The 25,482-nt window shown below is 37.5% G+C and overlaps 1 protein-coding gene across 1 annotated transcript; it reads left to right on the forward strand.

The window, feature by feature from the left end:
* The first annotated feature begins 4,114 nt into the window (after window positions 1-4,114).
* LOC101158634 (cadherin-6) lies at window positions 4,115-23,532 on the forward strand. Its single transcript, XM_004078930.5, has 12 exons — window positions 4,115-4,243; window positions 9,015-9,329; window positions 10,988-11,282; window positions 11,372-11,491; window positions 13,307-13,480; window positions 14,287-14,474; window positions 15,320-15,570; window positions 18,007-18,143; window positions 19,320-19,441; window positions 19,818-19,935; window positions 20,581-20,832; window positions 22,816-23,532. The coding sequence occupies exons 2-12, from the start codon at window positions 9,087-9,089 to the stop codon at window positions 23,352-23,354; spliced, it is 2,439 nt and encodes an 812-aa protein (XP_004078978.1). The 5' UTR covers window positions 4,115-4,243; window positions 9,015-9,086; the 3' UTR covers window positions 23,355-23,532.
* The last annotated feature ends 1,950 nt before the right edge of the window (window positions 23,533-25,482 follow it).

Genomic DNA, 25,482 nt, shown 5'->3' on the forward strand with positions numbered 1-25,482 from the left:
TGAAAAACAATCTGGTTTTTCTCCATAAATACCTCTAAATATACAGTCAGGAGCATACATATTTGGACAGAGACACATTCTTTCTAATTTTTTTTCTGTACATTACCACAGTGAATTTTAAATAAACAACTCAGATGCCATTGAAGTGCAGACTCTCAGCTTTTATTCCATGGGTTGAACAAAAAGAATTTCAGAAAAATGTGAAAAACTAAAGCATTTTTTAAACACAATCCCTTCATTTTATGGGCTTGTAAATACTTGAACAAATGAAATAAATGAAAACATCATTAATAATATTTGGTTGAAAAAACCCTTTGTTGGCAATGACAGCCTGAAGTCTTGAACTCATGGACATCATGGTCCTGACTGTACATCTCCAAACCTGCACCACCCAGTCTCAGGTGAAGTAACTACACACATAAATCTACCTAAGCTTCGGTCACAAATGCCCTTACAGGTGGATACGGGCCGTCTGTGGGGGAAAAATGGGCAAACCTGTTCGGGGCTAGCAGGTGGCCCTAAGGAAATCGCAGGGTCGTGGACCGCTTGGTGAAAGCGTTGCGTGAAAATGTTCATGGTGCGGGTAACATGTCGTAGAGAACACTTATAAATCAAACGCAAGGGTAAGTAAGGATGAAGTAAGAGTGACGTAGGTAAGACCCAAGTGTGTTGTACAAATTTTTCAATTTTTCTATCCCGACTAATCCTGCGCCCAAAGAGCCTGCTGGTTCTGTTCAAGTGATCAGTGTGTTCATCTTGTGTGCTCCTTACTTGCAGTTTGACTGTTAGAAATGAGGAAATTAGACTTTCAGAGGGTAGTTTGTGGGTATCCTTTAGGCACTTACGCATCATCTGTACACCCTGTGTGTGCAGCATTTGCGCGGTCAGTAAGGAGCTCGTGCACACACCTTAGCAACGACTAGAGTGTGGCGTAAGGGCGCCATACGCCAACACCATAAGTGCTTGTACCTGTTTAATTTACATTATCCTTACAAATTCTTCACAATACACTCACCATATGCACAACAATGGTATCAGTTTTCACAGCCGCATAAAACTCAAAAGAATTCAGACCTAACATGTAACCTTGACCTAACATGCATTTTTATGATTGATTATGAGCAAAACATTTTGGTTGATGAGACGTGTTTGTGAGAGGGATGTAAATTCACAGATGGAGGCTTGAAAAAGCTAAAATTTCTGCTTTTTTGTTTGTTCCTTTGACAAAAATACAAACTCGTCTACCATGAATTATATTAAAATTTTCTTTGTTCTGTATTGGTGGATTCTTATTTCATAATTTTGTTTGGACCCTGACTTCTCTTTTAGTTTAAACACAAAGAGAGTTCTCAGCAGCAGAACTGCTGTTGATGTAACTGGTTATTATTCTGTTCTATTCTAAATTGTGACTTCAATTATCAATGAAAACCTTGAGACATAATATGTACAACCTCAGTATTTATTGAAGTCATCAGGTTTAACCCTTGTACTATCTTAGATGACCCCACCCTTACATTGAAGTGTTCTCCCTACCATGACAAAGGTGGATAAAGGTGGAAAGATTTCATGTAATCCATGGACACCAGTGAAGATCACAAATCATTGAAGAAAAAAGGTTCAGAGCACTGTCTAGTGGGTCTAGATGACCCAACTCCCAATGTTAAAGTGCCTAGGATAGCACAATTTCATCTCTGTTGGAGAACTGAACAGAATCGAAAGTGGAGGTTTAATTAAATAGCCATCAAGTACAAACATGAGTCTATTTTTCATTTTCATTAACAATTCACGTGTGTTATAGTTAAAATCAATTTGTAGTCCAGGTTCATTGGAGCGACTTACTCTTTGTGGTACGGACCAAAATGTCAGCTGACAAGCCAGACATTTCAACTGACGGTCTAATCTTTGAGCCCAAATCTTAAATGATCAAAAGTCTCCCCACTAAATCTAAGCCTTTAATTCTGATGGGAGCAGTTGTCAGAGGTTTTGCAGAAACACTGTGGATTCAGGAAGGATGACTGGCAGGGTGTGATTGGAATGACAGGCAGACAGGATGTGTGCACCAGGAAAAGGAAACCAGCCAAGGTGACTGAGGAACAGAGGAACAGCCACACGATTTGACGATTTCAGATTTTCATTTGAACCATCACCTTCAACTGCAGACATACAGCCACAAAGGACGTGCCAGAGGCTGATTGGACTGAAAACAGCATCACGACATCAACCCTTAGAGTCTCCTGCAAAAACCTTTGGAGTGTGATAATTAACCCAAAAAAAGTCTTTTAAAATACTTTTTTTACATTAAAGTTGATCGACCATAAAGCTGATTTCCCTGAGTCTCAATAGAAAATCCAACAAGGACTTTGAGACGACTGTTGTGATTTTGGGCTAAAATGGAATTGAAGTGAACTGGCATGGCTCTAAATTAGCTAAACAAGACGTGGGTTGGATTTTCTTTTACTCGAATCTGTGGGTTTAATAAGATCATGAGAATTAAGATCAAGTGAACAGTTTAATTTTATGCTGTTTAGTCTCGGAACTGTTGTCAAAGTCCACATTCCCATAGGAGATGTCAAGATGTCTGTTTTTATTACATTACTGCCTTGTTCAAATAAAATGGATTGAATTAAAATGACTGTAAAATGAATTTAATGCTTTTTCAATAACAGTTTTGGTCAAAACCCTTTTCTCTCCTTTTTCCACTTATAAACATTATTCGGTTGTAAACCTGATCATTTTAATTGTGTTGTGACAACTCTATGTATTCAAAAGAGCTTAGGCATTTTGTATCGTTGTTTGTTTGACATTGAGGCAATAATTTAAAAGAAACCATCAAATTGGATCAAAGAAAAATTGTTCTTCTTAAGTCTGGAGTCCTGCAAATGAGCTTTTGGTGAAACTGCATAAGTGTGTATATGTTTGTGTTATTTTGTAATAATTAAAGATCTTTTTCATATTTTTAAGTCTCACTATTATGTTTCAGGGAATAATGGCATGATTTAACCACATCACAAATACTAGAATAAAAGCAACTGCCCTAATAAGTGATGAGTAAAAACATAATAGGTTTTTTTTTTGACAATTTTGCAACCACAAGTATTGTTATTTAAAAAAAACCTAATACTCTTTTAGGTCTAAATACATAAAATCTCTAAAAAAAATGTTTTTTTAAATAATTAGACTTTTGAATCGATCTGATTAACATAAAATTCATATTACTCTCTATTATTATATTTGTGGTCATGAAAAGGTTTCCTCTCTTGTGAAACTCAAATTTTTGTGAAAGTGGAACGAAAAAAAGATATCTGCCTGAATTGCATTTCAGAAATTTGTCATTTTAGTTCTACTGAGTTTTAGAAATAATTATTTATCCCACTTTTCTGAATATTTAATGTTGTAAAAACAACCAAAAATTGAACATGTTTTACTTTGACAGTTTTTTAGCAGATTTGGACAGTCTTGTTGAAGAGCCTCTCTCTTAATTTTTGCTAAATAATTCACAGCTCTGCTTTTTGGACAATTAGGACAGTGGGAAAAAAAAATCCCACTAACAAATCTTATTTTTAAGATATTTTATTTTGGAACAGTAAAAAACAGACAAACTGAAAATTTTCAAGGTAAGTTTTCAACTTTACTCTGTAGAATTCTAGTTTGACATTTCTATACAATGTCAAAAATAGATTAAAATAGAAGTCAAATGTTTATGAATTGTATTAAAAACATGTACTCAGAAATGTTTTAAATTGGTTAAATTTGCAATTATTTTAATTTTTGCAAACACGTTTGAGCCTTACAGCTGATAATATGAAAAGCATTTTTATCTTCATAGATAATCAACGGGATGAATTATTTCATTCCATATATTATTCCTCTTCGCATGGTTATTTTGGCAATTTTTTACGCCGGATGCCCTTCCTGACGCAACCCTCTCTATTTATCCGGGCTTGGGACCGGCACAGAAGTTACTGGCTTGCAACCCCTGTGGCTAGATTCCATATATTATTCCTGATGTTTCAAAATAAAAGCCTTCCCTGTCAGATTAATGTTTGACCTTTTCTGTAACGCTTTTTGTTTTCTATAAATTGTGTGAAATATATGCTAAAGCCTGTGTTGAACAGGGAGGTGCACCTTTTCTATGCCTGTAGCCTGTGGGCGGTGTTTGGGGTGGAGATGGAGCAAAGCTGCGCGGCGCTGCGCGGCGCAGCCAGTCCCGCGTGCGTCCCCGCCTGCAGGAGCGTCCATCCCGGTGAGTGTCCCTGACTCCCGCTGATAGTCGCTGTAACTCTGCTGCCGTTTATTTCCCTTTTTTGTGCCCATCTTTATGCAAATATTTTTGATTTTTTAATCTGTCCTTCCTTGTGGTCATTCTGTCACTTTGTGCCTCGGAGGAAAGCAGACCCCTTCAGGTTCTTCTATCTATATATATGTTGTTCTCTAAAGCACAAACGCAAAATCTATATGTGGAAACACTTTGCATTCAGCTGCTGGCAAAGTTCTTCTTCATATTTTTATTACAACCATATTTTGCTCTAAAACATACAATCAAAACAGAACCTCAGATACCTCAGTGCAAAGAAAGTCCAGCTTTTGATACAGACTTTGGTCCAAGAATGCAATTTAATAAATAGAAATTACATCGCTTATGAACCAGAATTCACTTACGTGGTCTGATGGCAGAGTGACAGTTTGTTGTTAAAAAATATTTAAATATATTTTTCATGGACTTCTGATACATGAAACGTTTTTTAAAAATTGGTTGTGCTTCATTCAGGTTTTTTTCTTCTTATCCCTCTGTTTATGATAGCATTGATATTATTCTAAATTCGATTTTTGCATAAAATCATAAATGTATGTATCAAATGTAAGGGTTTTGTGTGTGAAATCATTATTTTATGTTCCATTTCAAGCTTATTTGACATTCAGAATAACACCTTTGGTTAAGTTTAACTGTCAACTTTTTGCAAATATGCTTTTCTGATTCTGAAATGAGAAACCAGCCCAATGTTGTGTGTAAAGGATTCCCAGTGAGTGACATTATTGTTCAAAAAATAATTTAAAAGTATAAGTAAGTTGTTTATCCTTTGCAAATAAAAATGCACCTAAGGTGTTATGAATCTTTCAGAAAAAAACTTTAAAACAGGTGGATAAAAATCCTTAATCTGATTTAGATCAGTTAAATATCATTCCATAATTAGTAAGAGTCACATGAATTCACTTCAAGTTATTAAAACCCCTTATGATGATAAAATCCCATTACTTAGATGTTTTATTGTGGTATGTTATGAGCATTGTGAAGCTTTCCTTTTTTAAGTAATTTTGGTTTATCGTTAAATATGACGTCAAACATTTTCGGAGTACATAATTAGTTGATTTTGTGGTGTGCTATTATATACGTCAGCGGGAAAAAGTAGGATTATTCTAAATATTTATCTATTTGCTAATTGTGTGCATTTCTTACTGACTCACTCAAAGGGATCTGAAAAGTCTGTTAAATATACAAACTTGGTTTGTTGACTGAAGGACCCTGAAGTCTGTTCACTGTACCAGAGTGCGTCGGGTTTTATTGATCCTGATTGTAAAGGTTAACAATGGCTGCTTTTGTTTGCAAAAGCCTAAAATAGCTCTTTTTTTTAAAGCACCATTCCAGTGTGAGGGTGGTCTTCACTTTTTCTTGTGAATAACCTCAACCTACATTTGCCTTTAACATAATGTCTGCAAACAGTGCTGAGAAGCACAAAGGCTGACGTGGAGGTGCAAACTTTCTCGACTTCACCAAAGCTGAGAAATAAAAAAACAAAGACAGAATTTTGTGCTTTTCTATCGGTTTGTTCAGAGAAAGGATTTTTGTAATATCTTGGGAAATGAAGGATTACATTCAAATGACTTTCCTGGGTGATTAATCTGTAATAAACAGGTTTTCCTCAGGAGTTCCTCTGCACTCAGCTGATTTTATTGTCTTTTCGTACAGAATCCTGCTATTTGTAAGGAAGCTTTTAGTGTAAAAAAGAAATGACGTGTTAATCATTAGAAATCAAATTTACATAAACATTACAGCCAAGAATTTGTCATTTAAATGACAAATTCATTTATTTAATACAATTAATTCTATCTTTTCTCACATATAAATCCATCTGTTTTGATATCTCTGTTAGAAGATGTAGGTTTCTTCACAGTGACAAACAGAGTTTTTATGCTATAAACACTAAAAAAAGTTTTTAATTGCTAACTTAGAAGACTTTTTTGTCAGTCTAAAACAACGTGTTCCTTTTTTTTACATTAAAAAAAATTCCAAAGAAAAGAGACAGTTAACCTCCTGCTTTGGAGCGCTGTTCACTGTCTGAACGCTCTTGTGAAACCTTATCTCATCGATACTTTTCTGAAAAATACATTTTTCTGTTTCATTAATTAAAAAATGAAGAAATTACCAGCAAAAATGCCGGAACGACTGAAATAACTGGAGGCAACACAACAAAGCTTTTAAACTGCAGCTCCAACAGCGGGAAAGTTCCGTGCACTGTGAGTGGTTTTATGCTTAAAGTGTTTACTAAGATCATTTAAACTTCATGTTGGAATACAGCTGTTTTTATCTGCAGTCAGAAAATGTGCAGTCTTTTTCTAATACTTTTTAATTCTTGATTAAGTAAATTCTCATCAATTAAATTTCCTAACCATTCAGAAAAGAAAATTCAAACTGTTGAGTGGTTTAATTTCATGATAGATCTTGATGGATCATCTCTGTCAGTTGGAGACCTACAGATTAAAAAAGGAGGAGTGTTTGATGGACTCAGGTGATGTGATCGTCTGCTGAGCACACATCATCACAGAAGCTCTGAATGCTAATGAAGGCCTGAAAATGCTCTTCATGTTGATTGGCTCTGATGACACACAGAAGTCTTTGTGCACTGTATGTTAATGTATGTTTGTGTGTGTGTGTTTGTGTGTACGTGTGTAGGTGTGTGGGGGGGGTTGCATTTGTTTTGTTTTTTAAAGAGTAATTAGTCATTTCCCCATAAATCATGCGGTCAATTTAACTAAATAACTCCATAATTCATAACAGTAATCACTTCTCTTGTTAATTTGGGTCATTGAGAAGCCATCAAACACTGCAGATTGTGAAAACTATAAAAACTAGTGTTTGCATGGTTGGTATATAAGACAGAGTGACATTTATCTGCAGCCAAAGCTTTCAAGTTAAATGTATTTCTATGACAGATTTCATTTCTAAAGTTATCCGGACTGGTTTAGGAAACATCTGAAGGAGTTTCACATTTTGCCTTATTGACCATTAAACTTTATTAAATCAGCAAATCAAAAGAGCAGATTTAGCACCGACTTAAAGGCAATTGGTGTCAAAATGCTTTCTGAAGGTAACATGAACACAAAGCGGTACATGAATGTTATTGTTACTTCTATCATTTTTGCATACTGATTAAAAATAACACGTTCATGATTGTAAAACTATAATGATCATTTTAACATGAAAGGTGTCAAAGCGTCTGCCTGCTCCTTTTCAAACCTGTTAGTATTATATTACTGTTGTTAATTGTACAATAATTATTTTGACGTTTCCATCATATGGATGTTGTAATTATTAACATGTTTGACACGGATTTGGTTTATAAAAAGTCTAAAGTGTTAAGCAAATCCTAAACAGAAAATGTCACCAAAGCTTCTCCTGATTCAGAGTATATTTTTTCTTTGCTGTATTGAAACGCTGTGAAATAAAAAACTTGGATGACCACAATTGGGAACTTATTATATATTAAATTGTGCAGAGATGTTTTCAATGAAAACGCGTCTTGCGAATTATAAAAAAAAAATACAACATTGAAACATCTGTGAGGGCCATTCTGCATTTTCATCCTGTGAAGTTCAGTAGCGTTACCTAAAGTATTTATTAAAACAATTAGCTGTCTACAGGCTTCTATGTAAATATTCACAAAAATAACAACATTAACTTTTAAATACGGAGGTTTGCTATGTAAATATTACATAAATCTATCTAAAGGACACAAAAGCGCTCTGCTGAAAAGCAGCATAACAGGTTTCCTCTGATGCTCAGTGGAGCAAACCACAAAACTTCAAATTGGTGATCAGTGAATCCCACCTGCAGCTCCCCTTTTTTTTTTAAATGATGCAGCACAGTTTTAGCTGATGATAGAGTTCATTGTTAAAAGTCATAGTGAGAAAAAACATCTGCCAAGCCTTAAATCTGATCTGATCAACATGTCTTAAAGCTCCTAAGAAAAACAGATAAGACAGCGTTTAAAAAACATACTGAGGAAATTTCCCAGTAAAGTTATGAACCGATGATACCCAGAGAGGATCCAAAAATGATCCTTAAGTTAAAGTAGCATTACTACAAAAATATCATTCAAGTAGAACTAAAATGCAAATAGTAAGAAGTTGTCATCCAAATACCTATCTGAGAAATAAAAAAAGGATACGGTGATAATATTAAAGTTTTGAGTACTAGTTTGAATTTACGTAATTTATGGTCTAAAACATATTTGCAGATGTTCCAATACATTTTGAATTACTGGTACAAAAAGTAACTTACTATTTTTGAAGTTTTGCTAAAAACCTGCAGCTTATAAATGATGTGGAGTCATGAAGCTTGTTTTTCTTCTATTTTATTGTAATTTTAAAAAAACCTTTATGTGCCCGAAGAATAAATGGTACAAAGGGTTTACACATCAATATGTAAAGCCCAATGTAACTGAGGTTGATCATCATACATCTACTTTAGTAATAGTATAAAGAAGTATGATTTAGTATAGAAGTATATCTTAGAAAAGCTACTCAATAAAGAACTATTTTTACCAAAATTTACCCAGAGAAATGTAATTGAGTAAATGTAGTTGTCTATAAAACTTGTAGTCATAACCCTTAATGACAGACTGAGTGACACGGTTAGATCTTGTAGTTTAATAAAAGCTGTGGTGATTTACCGTCTTACATATTTGTTCCCCAGCATATCTTGAGAACTAACATCTTTTTTCCGTTTTTATTTACAGCTGATTCCAGCAACCAAATGAGCTGACGGGCGGTGATCCTCCACTCAAACTCAAAGAGATCAAGCTGTTGAGATGGATCATTCTCCATCTGTGTTCTCAGGAGTTATGAGGACCATTACATTGGGTATTGTGTGGCTCTTTCTCTGTCCTTCAGTGGATGCAATGTCTTTGAAAGGGCAGAATGTAGACCAACAGGAAGGAAAGGCAGAAGTCAGAGAAGAGACGCTGCCTAAAAGAGTAAAGCGAGGCTGGATGTGGAACCAGTTTTCCGTGATGGAGGAGTATACCGGGACTGACTACCAGTATATTGGCAGGGTAAGTGCTGTCCCGCTGTCTCCCAGCTGTTATTTAAATAAAAGAAAGGCTATCTGAGGAGTAAACAATTGGGATCAGTACACACATTTAAAGGAAAAAGGGAATCAGGTATAAAATTGAGGTATTTGTCATCAATTTACAGTAAAAGGTTTGACTTATGTTTACATATTTCATCTAGAGAGTGTCTTCCTAGTTCTGCATCCAAAACCATACCGGCTAGATGTATTCTAATTGGTTGTAGAACCTGATTTAATTAGAAATTGTGCTTAAATCTGGTTTACCTCTTCATTATTTTGTCTTAGACTGATGACAATATTTTTCAAAAAACAATTAGGTGCGAGAGACGGTCATTCTGACAGGTCAGGTGGCCACACCTAAAAAACGCAGACAAATAGAATAAAGACAATATTTTGCCAGATAATGAAGAATAAGGGCGAAAATCAACATTCTTGTGTCTTGCTTTAAGGATGGTGGCTAAATGCATAAACATTATGCCTGTGATGACACCTCGGGATATGCAAAACTTGGAAACACTTACATAAAAACATAAACAACATCAGTCAATGACCCACTTTCTGATTAGTGACCATTGGAAAGCATAACATGATGGGATAAAGGACAGAATTTCGGTCATCACAGCACGAGGAGAAAGTTTATGCTTTTAAAATGTGGTTTACTTTCTTTGTAAATTCAAGTGCTGACATGTCTGTAAAAATGATTTGGCAAAATCTGATGCTAAAGCACAAAAGTTTTAACCAGGAAATTAGAAAACAATAGCAAGTTATGAGCGTTTTCTAAAATCCTTTTACTTTGATTTGCTCATCTACATGTTCGATTGCACTTTGCATGCAAATGACATGTAGGAGTTTTTGTTTCAGATGTTTTCCTCACAGGCAGTCAAGACAACCTGTAGTTAATAGAAAATGTTCTCAAGAAATTAATGATAATTCCCAGGTAGGAGTTGATTTACCAAAATTAATAATCATTTAGAACATGATGTCAATCAGATAATAAGTGGCATGTAAAGATGGAACAGGAAGCCTCGTAATAAAACTTTATCTGCCTCATATTTATGATGGTTATTGCATCATTTCTAAAAGGCTGCACCATGTAATAATGAACACATTTTACAGTTGTTGTAAACTATCTATGATCAAAACCTTTCTGTAAACATCTATGCAACAATAGTTTGTGTGGACATCATTTGTATCTTATTTGTTTTTGTTTTTCGTATTAATAGTAAAGAAAAGCTTGTGTAGTCAGTATGCAGCAAATCCAAGCCACATTCTATAGCTTTAACGTTATGGTCTAAAACAGTTTTAGGCATAAAAACAAACAGAAAGTGCAATATTCCAAAAGCAGCCTTTTTTGCCTTCAGTGGGTACTTGAGATCAGTTTTCTTTTTTGCAATCAACCACCAAACTTCAGAAAAAGATTATCAGGTTTCAGAATTTTTTTTCCTATGAGCCAAAAAAAGAGAAAGTAAAAAAGTCAAGGTAATAAGGCACTCGTTTTTCAATAAATCTATTTAATTTCTTTATAGAAATATACATATACAAGTCTAATTTGGGGAAGCCAGGTTGAGAAAATGTTCCCATATAATAGTATCTTTGCACTGTGATGTGTAAAGTGTTTTACATGTTTGGGTCTTTCTGCAGCTCCAGTCTGACAAGGATCCGGACAACGGCTCTGTCAAGTACGTTCTCTCTGGCGAGGGGGCCGGCACCATCTTTGTCATTGATGAGAGCAAAGGGTTCCTGCACGCCACTCGGCGCCTGGACCGTGAGGAAAAGGCTTTTTACAAGCTCAAAGCCACAGTGGTCAACAAACAGACAGGTCTGCAGCTGGAGCCAGAAACAGAGTTCATCATTAAACTCCAGGACATGAATGATAATGAGCCACAGTTCAGCCAGGAGGTGTACACTGCCAGCATACCTGAGAGGTCTGATGTTGGTGAGTATTTCCCGTCCTTCACATTTTATTTGCACAGTGATCAAACCATTCGGGGACTTTTTCCTAACTTGTTAATGTGAATCTTCCAGGAACGCCGGTGATCCAGGTGACGGCTACAGATGCAGACGATAGCATGTATGGGATTGGTGCCAAGCTGTTCTACAGCATCAGCCGGGGACACCCATACTTCTCTGTGGACCCCACCACTGGTATTTTGACAGTCATCCATCCATTCAGCAGAATAATGCCATTTTGCAAATGTTACAAAATTAAAGAAGACAAAGGACACAGACTGAATATAAATGTGACAGTTTTGCAACCAAATCCAGTCACTTTTTTACTTACAGCTTCTTTTTCTGCTACGTAGTCCAGTGAGTAGAACAAACAAGTCATTCTGTGCAAGAAATTTGAAACAAAAACCCTTTCCTCACTTTAGCTCTCAGTACATTTAGTACTGAATGTTTCCAATATAAAACTCCTTACTGTGAATTTTTATCACATAAAATGAATGCTTTATCTCTTCATTAACAGAAAATTATAAACAAATCAATTTGCAAGAGCAGAAAACATTCAAGCCTATTAAACTACCAGTATGAGTGCAGACATTGCAAACATAATAATAACAGAGAACTATGACACTTCAGAACATCTGTTTCTTTTTATGATTTTAGCCCCAGTAGGGATTCTTAGTGCCACAAATTGCCGGTTTGGTCTAGGGTTGTTGCAGTGGTTCTCACCCTTGCTGTGCCGGTCTGGGTGTTGCACTGTATTGATTTTTTTGTGGCTGAGCTGACTCCTTGGTAGGAATAGATTCCCAGTATACTGTTTTAAGCTGTTTCAAGTTCCTCTTACAAGTTGTTTTTATAATAAGTATTAACTGTGTGTAATGGGATGCATGTACTAACGGAGGGAAGGGGGAAGGGTTAAGGTTGGAGTGGGTTTTTATTTTAATTTCTGTGTCCATCTCACCGCTGGAGTAAGACAGCAGTGAGATGTGCTGTTCATGTCTCAGAGGTGGAGGTGGGATTGCACCAAGGATCAAATCAAGTCTATCTTTATTCATATTGCAGTTTTTTAATATAGAACATAACCCAAAGTTCCTTACACCGGAACAAACAAATAATAAATGAGCACATCAATATGTCAATAAAAATAAATCCCCCCTATTCTCAGCCCTGCCCCCGACCCACACAGAATCTCTAACCCCATTCACACTTTCCACCCCCTTAGATGATAGAGATAAACATTGGGAAAGAAGCTGAGAATGGAAAAAGTTTATTGGTTTAAATCCTAATATTTGGAACCTCCCTCTCTGTGGATAGCTTGCATAGCCAGCCGGGTGCAGCATTGCAGGCGGGGACCCAGCCACACCACAGCAAGGATGGCGATAACGGTCCCTATCTGGAGCTGCCGCACCTGAATAGCAGCCGACCCAGAGGGAGAGGATCCAACTGAGTAGCCATAATCGGTTAAAAAAACTAAGTAATTAACAATAAAACGTGGAATAATTTCTGGTGTAAAATAATAAAATGTGATAAAGTGGATAAATGCATACATACAAAATTAATAAAACTATAAAAAATAGTAGAATTAGCTAAAAGTCAAGTTTAAAAGATGGGTCTTGAGCTTTTTCTTAAATGTTCAATGCTCTGCGGCTCACAGGTCGTCTGGCAGACTGTTCCATTAAAAAGGCCAGAATGAAATAGGATCAGTATTAGGATCAGCTCTGATCTCCTTCATGTTTGTTGTGGTGATGGACAGACTAACACATGAGGTTAGACAGGAATCTCTGTGGATATTGATGTTTGCAGATGAAATTGTGATCTATAGTGATAGCAGGGAGCAAGAGAGGTGGAGGACACACAAATTACCTATAACCTAGAGCACTGATCACTAATTTATAATAATTAAAAATGAAACTGTCTATTGTTAATGACCTTTACAATTATTCTGTCCATTGGAAACTACCGCACATAAAAAAGAAACAACAAAACGTGGAGTTCTCTTGTTTGTTTTATTCTCAGGTGTAATTCGTACCGCTTTGGGTCCTAAGGATATGGATCGTGAGACAAAGGAGCACTACCAGGTTGTGATCGAAGCCAAAGACATGGCTGGACAAAGAGGAGGGCTCACTGGTACTACTGTAGTTAACATCTCCCTCACTGATGTCAATGACAACCCTCCAGTCTTCACTCAAAGTAAGAAAAGTTCACCAACTGCAACAAAAAAGTGTATTTTAGAGTTGAGGAGCAAACATCTAAAGAGCATCAGACTAAAATATAAAATAGATATGATAAAAAAGTCAAGGAATGATTTGAAATTTCAGCTGCAAATTTAATCATTTGCAAAGTTTATGAAAGCTAATTATTAGCTGCTGTGAAAAATTTGCTGGCAGAATCCTCAGAGTGTAAAAAGATATGTAATGGTGACAGTCAGGGGAAGGGGAGACATTGCTGCTATTACACACTTTTATCTGCCAATGACAATGTTTGGCTTGACGGTATTTTGATGTTTAAAAATCTGATCAATTAGATTACTTATTGAATGGCCCTGGTTTACAATGTTTCATTTGTGGCTTTTGTTTTTTTAATTTAATTTAACTTAAATAAATGTTGACTATGCTGTTGTTCATGCAAGGATGTAAGAAACACAGTTTTGACGTCTTAAGATGTCTTAAGATGTTGCTGCCCAATGTCATCATCATAATACCCCAAATTTATTTATTATTATGTTATTATATAAATTTATTTGACTGAATTTAGGAGGATGTGAAGGACTTTTTCTTTTTACAAAAAAGGCAAAAATAAACAACCTGTCAAGTATGCAGTAGTAGAATTTTGTTCAGGATCTCAGAGGCTTGCTTTTGTATTTCTAGTTTGAAGACATTTATTGGCTAAATATAACAGTACAGATTTTTGACATCATGTGGTAAAATGGCTCTATAAAAACAAATGTACAAATGTATTCCACATCAGTGCAGCTTATTGTCAGTGCTGTTTTTCAGGTGTGTACCAACTAAGTGTTCCTGAATCAGCCATGTTTGGGACAGTGGTTGGAAGCGTTCAAGCTACTGACAGAGACATTGGGAGGAATGCAGAGATGTCTTTCAGTATCACCAGTGGGGACAGCATGGGTATTTTTGATATTTCTACCGACAAGAACACTCAAAATGGAGTCATCACTGTCAAAAAGGTGAGAGTGACTGGGAGGGTGTGTATATATAGCTTTTCTGGACTGAGATATCTGAGGTCTTACTGCCCCGAGTGCTCCAATTACCACAGGCACCACTGTCACCTTCACTTTCCATGCTTTCTCCAGTTCTTCTCTGAGTCCCTGGTATTTCTCCAGTTTCCCATGTGCCGTCTTTGTGATGTTTCCATCTCTTGGCACTGCCACATCCACCACAACGGCTTTCCTCTGTACTTTATCCACCACTACAATGTCTGGTTGGTTTGCCATTACCATTTCCTGTCAGGCTGGATCTGGAGTCCAACAAGATCTTTGCCCTCTCATTCTCTACCACTTTTGGAGGTGTTTCCCATTTTGACCTTGCGGATTCCAGTTCATATCCTGCACACATGTTTCTGTATATTATTCCAGCCACTTGATTGTGGCGCTCCATGTACGCTTTACCTGCCAGCATCTTACACCCTGCAGTTATGTGCTGGATTGTTTCAGTCAGCTCTTTGCACAGTCTACACCTTGGGTCTTGTCTAGTGTGGTAAATCTGAGCCTCTATCGCTCTGGTGCTCAGGGCTTGTTCCTGAATTGCCAGGATGAGTGCTTCAGTGCTGTCGTGCAGCAAACATGAAGGGGCACAACGTTGATCCTTGGTACAGTCCAACTTTCATCCTCATCTCTTCTGTAACACCTACAGTAGTTCTCACCACTGCCCTAGCAGAAAGTTAAGTTGCTGTTATGTTTGTGTTAAATGAAGATTACTTTATTATGCTGATATCTTTCTTCCAGCACTCCCAGAACATATTTACAACATACAATATTGATTTTCTTTCTTCTTTTTTCATCATTTTTGGCAGCCTTTGGATTATGAGAAAAAATCCTCATACACAATAGAAATCCAGGTCCGGAACAGCCAGAAGGACCATGTTTTCATGTTGAGAGACTCTAAAGACATGGCCACAGTTCAGATCAGGGTGGAAGATGTTGATGAACCACCACTGTTCAGCAAAGCTCACTACCTGATGGAAGTGAAGGAGGATGCACCAATCAGCACAGCTGTTGGGTCTGTTAGTGCCACAGACCCTGATCAAGTTCGTCGTGTAATCACGTAAGCTCAAATCTTTTCATTTTAACACATTCTCACAAAATGAATCAATCAAAATTTAAGTATTATGCATATGTTTTGTTTGGGCTCAAAGAACTTAGATTGAAAAAACTAATGAAAGAGGCTTGATTATTTAACAGTTGATTGAATGTTGATCTAATTTGAGTAGTTCCTTTTCTCTTAGACATTCCTAGAAGTGTTTATGAACCATATGGATGTGACAAAAGTATGTATAAAGGAAAAAAAAACTCTTAAGCAAGTTTATAAACATTGAAGTTATTGCTCTTCACAAGTCTGAATAAAATATTCATTAAATTATTTGCATTATTCAATTATTATTTGCATTATTTTACATTTCCATCCATTTTCTAAACTCCCTGAATCCCTTTTGTGGACACAGGGTTGCCGGAGCCTATCCCAGTGACTGTTGGGCAAAGGCAGGGTACACCCAGAACTGGTCACAGGGTCACACAAACACATACATTCACACGTAGAGACGATTTCAATCCCCAACCTATGATGAATGTTTAAGCTTGTGGAAGGAAGGCAGAGTGCCCAAGCAAAAACCCACGCATGCACAAGAAGAACATGCACATAGAAAGGTGCACATAGAATCTGCACATAGAAAGGTGCCAGCCAGGATTTGAACCAGGGCCTTTTTGCTGTTAAGCGAAAGTATAAACCAGTAACTACAACCCTTGCAACATGTCATTAGGTCAAAAAAGTCAAGATAGTTGTCCAAAGTAAGAGCTCTGTCTCCCCCCGGTCACCGACGGAGTTCTAGACACTGAAACGTTCTCCCAGCAACCCCAGCGCACACTTCCTGGATGCCAGACACCTGACTCTCATGTACAATCATTGGCCCTGCCTGTCTGACCCTGTTTTAGCTTTGTGGACTTTTAGCTGAGTTAATAAACCTACTCCATTTGTATCCTGCCTGTTCTTGAAGCAATAGTAGACTGTAAAATAATTAATAGAAACTATGAATTATTCAAAAACGCATTAGGACACCACGGGAAGTGTCAGTGTCAAAGGCTCCACAGTGTGGAGCTGTGGTTGGGACCGCCATTCTGATAACATTAGTCTAGTTCAAATTTTGAAAACTTTGAGAGCAGGTCTTTATATGTTGTCATTGTAACAATAGCTTGTTAAGAAAGCTATGTTTAGCTCAATACTGTATAATCCATAACAGGATACATGTTTACTGTAGAAGTTACCAGAGTGTTGGAAATGCCCCAATGTATCTACCTTGGGTAACCACTTTCACATCTGTAAAAATGTGACAGATTTGTGTTTCTAAAGTTTTTCCACATTGTGGCATTACTTTCATTGCGGCATTAAATCACTGCAATGGCTCCCTGTGCGTTTCAGGATTGATTTTAAAATTCTTTTAATGGTTTATAAATGTTTTAATGGTCTTGGGCCTTCTTATTTAAATGATATTATTTTAAAATATGAGCCCTTGCGGACCCTGAGGTCCTCTGGCACTGGCCCCCTAGTTGTTCCTAAGGTGAGGACCAAAACACACGGTGAGCCCTCATTCCACCATTACGGTCCTCGCCTGTGGAACAGCCTGCCGGAGAACCTCAGGGCCGCAGAGACTGTAGAGGTTTTTAAAAAGAGGCTCAATACCCACCTTTTTAGTCTGGCTTTTACATGACTTTGGTAATTGCTTATGTCTTTTATTATTTATCTATTAATTAATTTTTCTTTTTTTAAGGACTTTTATTATTATCTTTATGTTTTTAATATTTTACTTTACTTAATATTTTTTAATTACTAATGTTGTTATATCTTATTTTATTTTTATTGTTGTTATTTTATCATAATTTTTTTATTCTGATGTTTTTTACTCCAGTGTTTCATCTTGGGGATCCATTGTTCTGGGGAACTACCGGCTTCACCTGTAGGGGGTGCTGTTGCTGCGGTGCCCGTTCTCATTGGGTTGGCTGGGGTCCCGCTCTGTGGTCTAATACCTGTAGAGTGGGCCCTAGGCTGCTCTGTGTTGGGCGGGCGTTGTGTTAAAGACCCCCGTTGTTGGGCTGGGCCTTGGAGTAAATGGATCCCCATGATATCATTTCCTCACAGCAGGACCAAGCCAGACCTTCTTTTAGCTGCAGTTCTTTATTTGTTCAGGGTTTTACTGGGGGAACTGGGTGGGTGGAGGGAGGAATCTGGTGAGGGAGGATTCCCATCTGTGTGTGATTGTCCTGTGTTCTTAATAAATTTCATTTTTTTAGGATTATTTTATCTGCTTTTATGTTAAGCGCTTTGTGTTTTTAACTGAAATGAAAGGCACTATATAAATAAATAAAGTTTGAGTTTGAGTTTACTTTGATTTTGCTCTCTGATTGTGTTGGTGTCTTCAATAATCAGAAATCAACCTTTCTTTACTTGATGAGATTTTTGTAACACTTGATTCCTTCCTGTTTGTTGCAGATATTCAATTGAACGACACACTGACATGGATCACGTATTTGGCATCCACCCAGGAAATGGATCTGTCTTCCTACTCAAACACTTGGACCGGGAGCAAAAGGCCTGGCATAATTTTTCAGTCATTGCAAAAGAATTTCGTAAGTCTGTGGTTTTTGAGCTACTTTTTGTTACGTCGTTTTTTTTAACCATTGAGGGCTTTTGTCTGATTAGCAGAGTATGGGTTCATAAAAATTGTAAGGTCACTGCAAACACAGCAGGCCTTCTTCTAGGGCTGCAGACAGACTGTTTTATTTGTTTCTGCACCACCTCATTGCTTGAGCTCCTTCTCTGTTTTCCGCTGATTTATAATGTAGAATCAATGACACGATAAATTAAAATGGTGGCGTTTGTACATAGTGTGTTTTGAACAAATCATCTGCTAATTCTGATCAAATAGCAAAACTTTGTTTTTTATTTTAAAGGGCCCAAACCATGCTATTCTTAAGCATTTTATATGTGCATGTATATTAATAATATGCTACCTTTGGCACACAAAAGAACACTTTTTTAAATTAAATATGAGTAATTTTCCCCTAGTTCTTTACCAACCCAGAAAAGAAAGACGACTTGATCTCTGAGGCTCTGGCTTTTGCTTCCTTGTGGGCGCCGCCCATTTCATGACATCATCCTAGAGCCGGTGTCTGCAGCGTGTCTGCGTTTTGTCCACAAAAACAAATAACATCAAACGATTTTCCAAAGATGGATGACCATAGAAGGAAAGCACTTATGCTGCTAAGCTCAGTGCAGAAAGTGTGTGTGTGCGTGTGTGTTACCTGTGGGCAGACTCTTCCTGGAAGGGGCTGTTCTCACTTAAACCTGCTAGTTTTTGTGAGTTGGGAGGGGCTGATGCTCAGAGTGCAGGTTTTTAAAAGAACGCTCAGAAATGCATGAATGGACCAAAGTACTACTTTGGGATTTCTTTTCTGAGAGAATTAAAATTTTAATACACTTAAAGCTCAAAAAATTGATTTTGCATGGCATAGGCCCTTTAAGTCTTAGTGAATCAGGCTCTAAGAGGTTTGTTACAAAAAATTTTTTAGGTCTTATCTATACAATGTAGAAAGTTGCACAAAAAAACCCAACTCTGTCTGACTTAAAGTTGAGGCCATGACATAATGTAGCTGTTTGCATCTTCAGCTGCTAATGTTCTGTCCTCAGACTAGCAAAGTGCTGCTCAGCGGGTGTGAGCGGGTACCAGAGAGTGTTTGTGCTGTGATATGAACCACAGTGTGAATTTGAAAACAAGTCCAATTTTTCTGTTTTTTACTCTCTAGGTCATCCCCATCAGAGCAGCCATACTCTGGTCTACGTTCGCCTGCTGGACATCAACGACAATGCCCCCACCTTTGCCACTGATTATGAAACCTTTGTGTGTGAGAGAACCAAGGTTGGCCAGGTATTGCAGCTTGACATAAGCATAGTGAGCAAGTGTTGTGCCGGCACTAATGCACTCAAGTGCACTTTCCAAAACTCTTATGTAATGCAATGGTATGACGTTTTGACTCTTAATCACTTACCTGTTAATTTCTGGTGTAATGCAATGAGTTGCATTTAGATATAGTAAGCATAATAGGAACTTCTTATTTTCATTCAATGTTAAATATCAGCACTTACCTAAAAACCTACCTAAAAAGCTGCCAAATGTTTTAAATGTGACATGAAGGAAAAAACATCGAGCTAACCAGCTAGTTTATCAACTCAACAGCTCCTATGATGTTCTCGGACCATGCTGGATGCTATGTAGATGAAATGCGTGTTGATCTCTCTTCCAGCTAATCCAGACCATCAGAGCTGTTGATGCAGATGCTCCTTCAGCAGGACACAGTTTCTATTTCAGCTTGGCTCCTGATGAGGCCAACACAAGCAACTTTACTATCCGAGACAATGCAGGTAGATGAGAAGACGCTGGGTGCATGGGTTGGTTTTATAATATCCGAGTTTATTGTAAATATTTGCCAAAAATGTGTTATAAGGGATAATACGTTCATTCACGTTTGGATTTATTATGGTTTCTCACTTTTCTTTGTGAATAAACAGAATCCACATCTTGAAACACTGCAAAAAGGGCTGTTGCTCCTGCTTTTTTTATATATATTGTTACCAAGCTTGATGAGGATGCAGGTTTTATCCATGTGGAGTTAAAAAATCAATGTAAACGTGATGCTAAGTTAAGCATAAAGAATGCTGAAAATAACTTTTGGATAACTTTTACTTGAGTTGCCGTGTCCAAAGTGTGGCCCACGGCCGAAATGTGGTCAATTTTAATCTTACTGGTATGTTTGACTGAGAAGGCAGGCCAAGGACCTGCAAGCATGTGTCTGCAGAAATGATGAGCAAAGAGCTTTTGATTATTTCATGTCAAATACTCAAACCCCATTAAATGACTTGCATCTTTTGTCGATCATTCATTTTTTAGCTGCTTTTGTGTTGCTGAGGATTGTACAAACTGTCACATGTACTTATGAGATACACTGATCAGGCTAATGACTTTTGCACTGAAAAATCATTTTCTGACAGAACCTTGTTGTGTTTCAGACAACACTGCTGGGATTTTGACTCGTCGATCCAGCTACAGCCGCTTCCAGCAGAGTGTCCACTTTGTTCCTGTGGTAATCACTGATGGAGACTATCCAATTCAGAGCAGCACCAGCACGCTCACTGTCAGAGTTTGTGCCTGTGATCATAAAGGCAACATGGAGCTTTGTAATGTAGAGGCGATGAGTGACTCTCCTGGACTCGTCACTGGAGCCCTTGTTTCTGTTCTTCTCTGTCTCCTCATACTGCTAAGTAAGTAATAAAAAAATTCAAAGCTTCTCCCAACATAAACTGCTACAAATTTACTAATTTTGTGACATTGGACAAACTTTTGTCATTTGTCTTGTACTGTTGTAGTCCAGGGTGGGACACTGTTGTCCAAAACCCATCTCCAACTCTTATCAGTTTGATTTCATGCATGTCAGACAACTTAAAGAGAAATTAGTGAAGCCAAAATATGTCTTCAAGACAAATTATTCAAGAAAATGAAGGCCTGTTGAAAGTTAAACTCAGATTTGGTAGTGACGAACGGATGACTTCCCTTTTATTTCACGGAAGTGCCAAGCATTTAAATATTGATCATGAAGGAGAAATTAATAATTATGGTTTGAGCCCAGATGGACTTCTATGACACCAAGTCTTTCATATATTGGACCAGAGCTGTGAAATAAAAAGCCTGGAGTAATGTTTGCGAGATTTGCACCACGTCAACATTTAGCGCAAGCATCCTACAACTGTATGTGGTGGACATCGAGTACCAAGAGTCCAGTGTGATCACGAGGGACTAAATGCGTGTTCTTGAACTGGAGTCACATGCCCGGTGTGAACGTAGCTTTAGACCAGGGGTGTCAAACTCATTTTCACCGAGGGCCACATCAGCATAGTGGCTGTCCTCAAAGGGGCAAATATAACTCATGAATGAAAAATAAACGTAACTACTCCTTAATGTTAAATAACTCATTATTTATTTATTATAACTTTTTAAAGTGACAATTGCAGTTGCATGAAAAAACAGATGTTTGCTTGTTACTTTAGCATAAATCATTTTAAATGTGATTCTGTCAGGTTAGGTTATATGGACAGTTTAAGTCCTAAAGTATAGTTGCCCAATCCGATATTTTAAGTGCGATTCCCCCTAGATATGAATAAAAACACACCAATTTTTATATTTTTATTTTAATAAATTAAAAACTTTTATGCTCTTGAGGGGCCACATAAAATGACATGGTGGGCCACATTTGGCCCCCGGGCCTTGAGTTTGACACATGTGCTTTAGAGGATCATTGGATAAGGGCGTTGGCAGCATCAGCTCTGCAGTCTCTCAAAAATCCACTCTGGCAGCATCAAAACATCACACGCAAGACAAAGCTCCAGATTCACAACCTAGCAGTACTCTCCATCCTGTTTTATGGTTCGGAGACATGGCCTTTAAATAAGAGCTTAGCCACAAGAATAGATTACTTCGACAGCCGGGCTCTCAGGAACATTGAGAAGATCAAGTGGCCCCAACGCGTCTCCAACAGAGCATTAAGAGCCCGAAGGTGCCAGCCCCAAGCCTCCTGCCTTGTTTTGCAGTGCCGCACCAGTTTGATCGGCCACGTTTTCTGTCTTCCCTGTTACCGTCCAACGTAAGCCATTTTGCAGCTTAACCCAGGGGCTGCAGGCTGGAAATGACCTCAAGGCAAACCCCGCACTCGGTGGACATACATCATTGCGGGGGACGTCAAACCTTATGGGGTTGCCGTGAAGGATGCGGAGCCTCTGGCACAAGACCAGGAATAAATAGAAAAACCGTGTGTTTTTGGTTGGCTCTACGCACCGGGAAGGGTCACCCCCCGCCTTGATGATGACTATCATCAGAGTCGATCGCACCATTGCTGCATTCAAACAGAGTAAAGGAGATCCACTGCAAAGGGTCACAGTTCCTGGAGTTTTCTACATTTTCCTGTTTCCACAGAAGAGAAAGCTAGTGAAACTTGAAGGCTTTTAAAATTTGATGAAAACTACTATAAATTTATGAGATATTCATTTGTGTTCAAGGTCAAGTATTTCATCCCTATTGTTGGATAGGTTCAGCACATAAATTGTGTCATGAATTACCCTGATTTCCATTTCTTCTTCTTGCTATCAGCTTTCTTGCAGTGGTATAGTGTTTTCAAATGATAATTACGTAACCCTAACATCTATGTTACTCCTTTATTCTTTTGCTGTAAACATTTCTCTTGATTCTTGCAGTTGTTGTTATTTTCTTCACCACACTGAAACGCAGAAGGAAACAAGAACCTCTCATCGACTCCAAAGAGGATGTCCGGGATAATGTAGTGAGCTACAATGATGAGGGGGGTGGCGAGGAGGACACTCAGGCTTTTGATATTGGTGCACTATACCATCCAGCCCCAGCCCTGGAGGAGTCTGTTAAACAGAGGCGGGACATTATCCCCTATGACACACTGCTGTACCCTTCAAACCTGTGGCAGGCTCCCATGACTTCCGGTCCTGTGGTATCTGCAGCAGTGACCTCCAGCAACAATGAAGACGTGTGGGAATTCATCAACCAGAAGGTTCTGGAGAACGACTGCAACCCAACAGGTCCGCCATATGACTCATTGGCCACGTATGCTTACGAGGGCTCCGGTTCAGTGGTGGAGTCGCTCAGCTCACTGGGCTCTGCCTTGTCTGAGACGGAACAGGAATACCACTACCTGCATGAATGGGGACCCAGGTTCAGGAAGCTGGCGGACATGTATGGAGCCGCGGATAATGACTTTTCTTAGCAAGATGTTCACTGCCCAGAGGCATCTTAGGAGGTTTCTTATTCCAGAAAACCATAAATGCTCCTGGTGGGCTTTGCAGGGATTGTTTTTTTACTTTTACACACTGTCTGGAAAATCAGTGTATTCATGAATCACTTGACTCATTATGTAATAAAAACCAAACATGCCAAACAGCAAATTAAAATACTTTTTAAGCTATGCATTAACCACCTGTGCAATATGGGATTTGAAAACAAACAGTTTAAAGTTGAAAATCAAGTTTACTGATTTCTAACTATATGCAGGAATTTATATGCACTCGCAAAACAAGTTTTTTTTTGTTTGGATCAAGTGGCCTTCTGCTTCCCTTTAGGCTGAACTGATGAAGCATCTCAACTGGATGATAGATTAGGTTCTAAACAAGTGTTTTTTCATCTTTAGTGCTCTTTTCTTTTTTTTTCTTTTTTTGCTTGTTGACTGAAGCTTTGTTTGAGACCCTTGTAGCCCAGTATCTGCTCAGGGGGGCTGGCTTTTGATTCCAACTTTCACTGGATGGTTCAAGCACAAGTACTTTTATTAGACTCAAAAAGTGTGATTAAGATCACAAAAGAAAGCTGCACCTGTTTTCAACAGTGCTTTAGTCACTCCAAAAAGTTTCACTCTGCTTTTATGATTTCATTAGTGTAAATGTAAAAAATGGTCAGAATTGAATAGCTTGCTAATAAAAATGTATATATAACTCTTTTCTAAAAATAAAATGTTTGCTAAAAAGGGTTTGTACATATTCTAAATCTGGAACATTAGACATATTTGAGCATACACTGACATTAAACATTTTCACGACATTTAAATTAAAGTGAAGGACTAGTTTTAAGCACCCCTAAAAACATCAACACCATCTTAATTCTGTCAAAACAATAAGCACGTGTGACCCATAGACTCTTAAATTCTGTCCGTTTCAAAGCTCAGCATCATCTGTGCAGCTGATGAAATTGGGATTCTGACTCCAACAATTCACTTAAAGTCCTTTTTTTGCTAAAATGTGATTTGACATCCCTGGCTCTCCTCGAGCTACAGAGTTGCATTTTACTAGATATATAATAAAAATTCATGAATATTTATTTAAAAGTTATTTAACCAACAGATACTAAAAGACATCTAATATGCTGTCTTTTCTTTTAACAATTGGGTTTTGTTCCATATTAAATTGTTGTCAACAAAACATGAAACGAGCTTCTGCTTTAATAGTTCATTATGTTACTCCTTTTTTTTTCTTTTTTTTTAAACTTGTTCTGTCCAACAGCTGGGCAAACAGATGAGAGCTGAAGGCTTTGAAGATTTATATCAAAATTAAATCCAAAACATAAAGTTCCACAATTTCATTGAAAAAGCTATGACGAATATCTACACGGTTACATGAGAGGACGCGGATGACAGAATAACATGTCTATCAAAAAAAATTCACAATTCATTTTATACTAGGACTCAACTACAGTACGATATGTACAAACAATAACATTTTTTTACATGCAAAAAGAAAATGATACCTTTGACAGTTTGTGTTCCGTTACAACAGTATATTTTACCTTAACAACAGGGGTCATGAATCTTCAGACAAACCAGTGTAACTTTTGTTTTAGAAAAATATTCTGTCTGAACATATTTAATATAAAACATATCAACAACAACATTGACTGTGTTTTAACACACTGACAGGTTGACAAAAACCTGATGTAAAATAAAGAAAAATTCCAAGGTAATTTCTACAAGGATGTAGATTCATATCTGTAAAAAAGCTTACATGGGAAAAATGCAGCATAAATGTGTGGAGAGGAGACGAAAGGAAAAATCCCCCAAAACAATATCCAATTTGTTTAATTTTTGCACTGACCATACTTTTGCTCAAAAAAAATCATGCATAAAGAAAAATTGGATTCTGATTATATTCACGAGAAAGAAAAAAAGCCAGAAAGAATAGTTAAGCCTTTTATACATGATTTGATGAAAGGGTAACTTGTCCAGTTGTGATGATAAAATAAAATCGTCTTAGTTTTTTATTTTATTTATCAGCAGTTAAAATAATAAAAAGTTTAGCAAAAGTAAAATTAAGACGGCATACACTGTAATTTGGACGGCACTGTTTATTATC

The sequence above is a fragment of the Oryzias latipes genome, chromosome 17, assembly GCF_053564925.1.
Source record: "Oryzias latipes strain Hd-rR chromosome 17, Olatipes_Hd-rR_3.1".
In the NCBI taxonomy this organism is placed as follows: domain Eukaryota; kingdom Metazoa; phylum Chordata; class Actinopteri; order Beloniformes; family Adrianichthyidae; genus Oryzias; species Oryzias latipes.

Coding starts and splice junctions, on each gene's coding strand:
- LOC101158634 (XM_004078930.5), top strand. CDS start 9,087: ATGGATCATTCTCCATCTGTGTTCTCAGGAGTTATGAGGACCATTACA. Junction 13,481..14,286: donor CCCTCCAGTCTTCACTCAAA/GTAAGAAAAGTT, acceptor GCTGTTTTTCAG/GTGTGTACCAACTAAGTGTT. Junction 20,833..22,815: donor CTGTCTCCTCATACTGCTAA/GTAAGTAATAAA, acceptor TGATTCTTGCAG/TTGTTGTTATTTTCTTCACC.